This window comes from Stegastes partitus, unplaced genomic scaffold (genome assembly GCF_000690725.1).
Source record: "Stegastes partitus isolate 25-593 unplaced genomic scaffold, Stegastes_partitus-1.0.2 Scaffold509, whole genome shotgun sequence".
Taxonomy (NCBI): Eukaryota; Metazoa; Chordata; class Actinopteri; family Pomacentridae; genus Stegastes; species Stegastes partitus.
The window spans coordinates 388,766-396,079 of record NW_007578240.1 but is presented as its reverse complement, the minus strand read 5'-3'; the positions used below and the strand labels follow the sequence as shown (position 1 = coordinate 396,079).

General features: G+C 43.0%; 1 protein-coding gene across 2 annotated transcripts in view; it reads right to left on the bottom strand.

Moving 5' to 3' along the window:
• The window catches only part of trit1 (tRNA isopentenyltransferase 1), a 49,075-nt gene that overhangs the window by 29,494 nt on the left and 12,267 nt on the right, over positions 1 to 7,314 (bottom strand). For both annotated transcript variants that reach the window (XM_008287623.1, XM_008287624.1), the window contains exon 2: positions 1,928 to 2,068. In XM_008287623.1, coding sequence (XP_008285845.1) covers positions 1,928 to 2,068 — 141 coding nt within the window. The remainder of the gene's footprint in view (positions 1 to 1,927; positions 2,069 to 7,314) is intronic.

The window sequence follows — 7,314 nt, the reverse complement described above, 5'->3', positions numbered from 1 at the left end:
ATTTTGTCAAAACCTTGGTTACATTCATTATGGGTGAGGACTTGCCTGTAGCGTTTCTATTTTTACGGACATTTCAGTTGTGTCTTTTGCTTTGATTTTTTTGGGGGATCAAGACTGGTACTCATGCAGAGTCCATAACTTGTGCCTATCTATCCACCGATGTGACTGCAAGCAGTTCAGATTTATGCTGTGTTCAAAGCGATACACAGATGTTAATCGGTCTAACCTAGCAAGACTTCTGGTGCAACTTTACTTTCTTTATTGTGGAGATTCTTCAGTTTTACAATCTCACATCAGGATATTCGCTGCAGTAGCCTCATTACTGTGTGCATGGACGCGTTCCCGCAACTACACACAGAACATGACCTCACTAATCATTAAGGGAACTACCAAAAACCACACTGCTTGACTGATCTGCCAAAATGTTAACACAACTGCAAGCTGCTGAGATTTGCACCACGCCGAAAGTGGCAAGATAAAAATGTTAGTGAGATTGTGGCGTGACTTTTACAGAAAAGTGAGCTCAGTCAGACATGAAGCTGACGCGTCCAGATGATGTCAGGTTAATGGAACGGAGGACGTGTCTGAGCAGGGCTGAAGATCAGGAATAAGTAAAGTCGCAGAACTTCACTTCAAGAATCAATTCATTGAGAAAAAATAACGAAGCAGTGATGATACAGCTAAAGTGTCAGGACCGTCCTTTTTATTAAGTTTAATATCACCTGCAGCACAAAAAAAGTATTGAAATAAAAAAATGAAATCTTACTGGTCACACAGATGGAGCCTGCGTGCCACACCTTATTTCCTCTCTCTCTCTTTTTCTGTCGCATCTTCTCTCATCTTGCACCTCTCCTCCTCCACCCTCCCTCCCTCCAGTCGCCTACCTTCTCTACTCTGGGATAATTAAATAACCACTCAAACAAGATAAAGGCCCATCAGCCATCGTCACTCGCCTCCTCTCCCTCCCTCTCTCTCTCTCTCTCTCTCGCACACAGAGGGATGCATCTCTGTGTCTTGCAGAGGAGAGACGAGAGTGTGAGCGCGATCGCTGAAAGAGCAGTGAGCAAAAATTAAGGGAGGGAAAACAGAAAGAGGGCTGGAAGATTGAGAGCGAAAGGGGAGTCGGAGAGGAGGAGGGGGTTGAGAGGGAGGCGGTTTATGTGAATGGCATGTTGAGTGAGGGATTGATAGCTCGTGATGCGCCATCAGGTCCTGCGTCTTTGAACTTCTCGAACTCGACAGCCTTTTCAACCGTCGCGCGCTCCTTCCTCCCTTTTTTCTCTCCGGCTTTTCCTGCTTCACAGTTTAAAAAAAATAAAAATCCTGCGCGCCGCTTCTATCCCCGCTAATCTGTATTCATCTCTTCCCATTCCTCCCCTCTTCCCACCAGCAGGCTCGCGCTGCACTGAGCCTATTCTTGGAGCTACCGCATCCCCTCGCCGCACTGGTGTGTGAGAGAGAAAGACGAGTGTGTGTGTGTGTGTGTGTGTGTGTGTGTGTGTGTGCATGCTGTCCTGATCTATTAATACCCTCTCTAGTTATCGCCTCCTCTCTCCACATCTGTGTGACGGCCAGTGTCTGCGGGAGGGTGTGACTGCCCAGAGTCGGTGTGTGTTGGTGTGTGTGTGTGTGTGTGTGTGTGTGTGCAAACGCACCGCAGGCACAGACTCTACGCTATAAATACCGTCTCTAGTGATCTCTCTCTTCTCACTTCGGTGCAACATCTGCAGCGAGACACACTGACAAAACGAGGACACAGCAGATCTTCCACACACACCTCCAGACCAATTAGTAAAAGTCGCATCGACTCAATTCTTTCCCTTCAGTTACCACTTAAAGCACCGAGCGCTGAACGATGTGGCGGGGTAACGTGTGGGAAAAGGTGTTACGGAAAATAGCTTTCCGTCGCATTTCCGGGAAAGGATATTAGCGCCAGGGCTTTGTTCCTGAAGTCCACCACCGTGTACCTCCTCACCAGCGGGTCCACGAAGCTGATCATGTGATGTCTGCACTGAGCGTGCTCCTCAGCTGTCACCTTATTGGTAATGATGTCCAGACCCTGGTACACCTGTGGGGAGGGATACAGAGGAAGGAATCAACAGAGAGCAGCAGCCAAATGGTCACAGCAGAAGAAAATCATAAACAAAAGGTGTATTAGTCGATACTCTCGATAACTAGCTCTAAGAGTGGGAGCTTACTGGAAGTTCAGCGTCCTCGAAAGAATACAATCCCGGACAACACGGTAAAAATAGACTCCATAAAACAAATAGGCCAACAGATTGAAATCTATGCTAGTAGGAGGGTGTGTGCGAGTGTGTGTGTGTGTGTGTGTGTGTATTTGTCAATGTCAGAAACTCGAAGCAGGGCCATTATGGTGGAAGGAAAGAAGAGCATCGTCTGTCTTCAAAGTGAAACGCCTCTGACCATTCCTGCAAATGATGATACACGTCTTCTGTCCATTTTACATCACCCAGCGAAGGGGCTCCCTCATGGAATGTGACAGCTGGGTGTCATACAGTAGTCCGTCATGATTTTCCTTCTCACACGCAGAGTCAAGAGTTTCAAATGGACGTCTCGGTTTTTGCAGGGCACTCCCCAACTGGGCGCTCTGTATGTAAATCCAATCCAGTCCTGGTTCCTTTAGGAGTTTTACATGCATTAGATGTGCACTCTGAGATTAACGTCTCTAGAGACATGTGTTCATCTTCGCATTTGTTTTGGAAGACGGTATTATTGTATATTCATGTATTAGACTTTTTTTGCACCTTATAATTACAGTCCGGTACATTGTGTGCATTCACCCAAATGTGCACTTTCAAGAAGTATTTGGTTATAATGTGAAAAGAGAGAATCCAAAGGGACCAAACAAGAAGACAAATAACTGGAAAGAAGGGTGACTCTCTATGTTGAGCTGTGGTTTGGTCTGCTCTTCCTCAGTGAGTTAATCTATGGTTAACGTTCTCTACTGGCAAACCACTCGAAGGCTCTGAGGCAGCTTGTTGGATCTAAATTAAGACATTTCTGCTTGGTGGTTTTAATTCATGCAAGGGACAGCTGCAGGTGATGAGCGCTTTGGGGGAAGCTACAATTTCGTACTTGTGTTCAAAGGAAGTAATTGCTTCTCCCATATCATCACATCATTCCTGTCTGTATACGGACTGTCAGCATAGGGTGGATCATCTTGACCAATCATCAGTCAATGAGACCCAACACATAAACCAAACAACATACATAAAAACTCGTTACAACTTAATGCTACATGGTACGATTAAAACGCTCTGAGACTCTGTGGCGCAAAGGCATGTTGATGCCGCGACTGCACAGCACGGCGATTACATGTTGGTTTTTTGGCAAGAACAACGCAATTGTCACTCACCCCACCCACCCTACTTGACTGACTTGGCCTCCTGTGCCTCCTCCACCTTCCCCACAATAAAACTCAAGTTGAAGGGTCGCTGTTTTGGAGATTCGGCGCTCATTGCAGATGGTGCACGGTATATTTACATAACAGGATTTCCAAGGAGCATCACAAACATTGCAGGAGCGCTAGAAGCCGTGAATTGTGGTGAACAAATTAAATTAGATTGGGTTTTTACATTTTCATGAGCGCAGTCTCCGAAATTTCTAATTGTACTTTAAACTCTCAGACCTTTTTGGGGAGAATAATGTTAACCCTATCAAAAGAGCACCATTGTGACCCCTTAGTCAAGGAGTCAGTAGGTTCAGGGACGGCTGCATTCACAGTATTGTCCACAGGTAAAGCAAATGCAACGGGAAACGCAGTTTGTCCAGTTCAAACTACTTTCAAGTATGAAGTGCACTAGAATAGTAGATTAAATTAATTCAATAACTTCTATTGATAATAAATGAACTATATTTCTTTTTTGTCTTGCACTTGCAAAAATGCATATTGCAAATAAAGATATTCATATTTTTTAACTGCAAGAGAGAAATAAATACTGATTAACATAAAGGTTACAAAAACAGGAAAACCATCAAAATTACAGATACCCAAATAAAGGGCATTCAGAAAGACATTAAAAAATAAAAACCTTGGCCAACCCAAGCAATGATTTCATTAATTTCTCATTAAAATTCAAATAGCTGTTGCTTTTAAATCTGAATCTTCCTTTTTAATATATTTCTGACCTCCCATCTTTCCCCTACTACCCACTCCATCATGTCCCTGCTGACTGAACTCCATAAAGGAGTCTAGTCACGAAAATATAAAATATCTGAGTCTGAGGAGTTAAAAAAAAAAAAAAGAAAGTAAGAAATCTTTCCACAGTGGATCTTTTGTCTCCTAATGTTCATTTTTCACAGCGGGAAAAAATCAGCTCACAAGTTAAAGTCGAGAGTGACTTCATTCATTTGTCCGTTCATGCTGCAAAAATAAGACTCGTGTGTTCATCTGGGAGTGTGCTTCAGTCTCTATAGCTGGCTGACTGCTATGATTAAAGGCTGGTTTTTCCTACTCTGAAATACTGAACAATAGAGTGCTTCACCGAGCCTTTTTTTTTTTTTTTTTTAACTCCTGTCCGATTCAAAGTCGAAGTTTAAGTCTACTGGTAATTTCTGAGTCAAAAAGGTTTCATAAAGTTTTCCTGGCAGCTTCGTGCTGACTCACTTTCTGAGCCACACACACACATGAATGGTTGATTGTAGACTACACACAGATGCTGTGCAGGAGAAAAAAAGCCTCAGGTGTGTGTTTTTACATGATAAATGTGGTGGATTGATATTTACCACAGCTTCTAAATTACCTCAAATGCAGTTTGGCGTTTCTGCACTTACTGTTACTTATGAGTCGGCATGTACAGGAAAATATCGATGAACTGCACAGCGATGAGTCACAACATTAAAACAGGTGGAGCACCATTGATTATCTCATTACAATGCAACGTTCTACTGGGAAATGATGGTGCGGCGAATAATCACTGTAGTCGGCAGAAATCGATGATTAAATTATTTTCCGGCAAATTGTCGATTAGTCGGTGACAGCATCACGTCTGTTTTATTTTGCGCTGCTCGGTGTGACTATATGAAAGGCGTGAACCATCTTCATGCAGTCTGGGGTCACGCTGAGCAAGTTCGTGGCTGATCTCAGCGCAGTAGAACAGGAGGAAAACTGGACAAACCCAAAATAATAACCAGGGTTTCCACCAGCGCATTGCCAGCCGGGCAGCAGTCCGGTCTAAGTTGACCCCCGCGGGACCTAATCATCGGAAGAAAATGTTTTTAACCCACAGTTACAGCTGGAAAGTTCACCACCGAACATTTGCAGCTTTAACCATGTTGCGTTCATGTATCAGTAACAGCTGCCATTTCTAACAACTTTTCAACATAATATCTGCAACTTAATTATCTGCATTGTTGGTAAAATGTGCAAAAAGCAACCTCAAGTTAAATTTAAAAGCTGATACCAAAGTAAGCTATTGAGTGAAATCCATAATCCAAAGAGTCAATTGTTTCAATAATCAGTGTATCAGTCAACTATCAAAATTGGCATTAGGTTCTGGCCTACTAGGAAACGTTGGGTCTTGGCATTCATTCAGATGCTACATCGCAGACCAAGCACCAGCACTTCCAGACAAAAATGCCCCACAACACTGTAAAAACTGCTACAACAAATAGCCCAGCGCATTGACCTCGCCTCCATCCTCCTCAGATCCCAATCTGCTCAAACGTCCATGGGTTGTACTGGACAAACCAGAAGGTCACACACAGAGGACACATGGAACCTACACAGTATGAGGAAGGTGGATTTATTGCCGTCAGTTAGCTAGGATCAACTGATATGTCAGGCTAACCAATGTACTGTAGATCTCCTGTGAAACAAAAGCCTAAAAAATGTTCTTAGAGTGTAGTTACAGTTTGAAAGTCTGCCTACCTACAGCAGCAAGATAAAATCTGGGCATAAGATGGACTCTTTTACTCAATAATGACCAGCTGATCATGGCTCACCAAGCAGAGAAGCTTTTTTTTCAGTATTTAACCCTTTATGGGGCAAGCGATCATATTTGGTAACTGAGGTTAACTGGTGATTCCAAATTATCCATAGATGTGAATGTGAGTGTGCTTGGTTGTCTGTCTCCAAGTGTAGCCCTGTGATGGACTGGTGACCTGTCCAGGGTGTCCCCTGCCTTCGCCCTAAGTCAGCTGGGATAGACTCCAGCCCCCCGCAACCCTAGTGAGGATTAAGCGGTGTATAGATAATGGATGGACAGATGGAAGTAAAAACATCTTGAAATATCCTTCAATAACGCCCTTGGGTTGAAATTTTCATTTTCTAAGTATTTCAAGGAGTGCCCTATAAAGGGTTAACAAGTTTGGAGGTGGTGTCTTAATATCTTACTAAAGTAACAGATGAAATAATAGTTTAATCTGTAATTTATGTGCCATTATGTAAGCTGCAGTGTCTGGATTACTACTTATTGCCATGGTTATGACAAAATGTTACCTCCAAGGCTACAGAGAACATCATTAAACAACAACAATTCATCAGTCACATGAGTTATTGATTTACAGGTTGCAGTTTTTACAAAAGGCCTGTTCACTACTGGTGCATCCATTGTGTGAAAGCCAGTGCTTGTTGTTATCAAAGTTGAACTCCTGCACTGTAACGGCTTTATTAAGGTTGAAACAACAGCAACGCAACCAACAGTATCCAAGATGGAACTCCAAACATCCTCGTCATCTTACATCATTTTTTAAAGTATGTCCCTTTAAAGCTTTCTTGTTGTACATATAAAAAGTTCATCTTTCTCATGTGTGTTTGAAATACAATGAAATGATTGTGCTCCAACTCTCTGCCTCAACACAAAGGACAAACGACAAGGCATACACAGACTATGTGCACAATGAGTTCCTACATCACATACACAGAAAGTAATGTGCACCATAATTCATCAATGTGAGATGCAATGAGTGCATCAGCTGTTCAACAACCTGGCTGTCTGTGGAAAGAAAATGTGACTAAAGACAAGTGGTGTGAGGTGATCTGATGCTCCTGGAACATTTTTTTTTACATAGTAGGAGTGAAACTACAACATGAGCTGGGAGACTGATTTTCTTTTCACAGCGCATGGTGTAAATGTTATGAGGTTTTGGTACTTCTGTGCTCGTGATTTTTGCTACCAGCAGTCCTGAGCAGTCAGGTTGCCAAACCATACTGTGGTACAGTCTGTCAAGACGCTCTTGATTGTGCTGCAATAAAAGAGGCTTGTTTCTAGCCCACTGAATTGCTCTACGCTGCATTCCAAGAACAAAGCTGTTTCCCCATTGACACATCTTTTGAATGCATTAACAACTGGT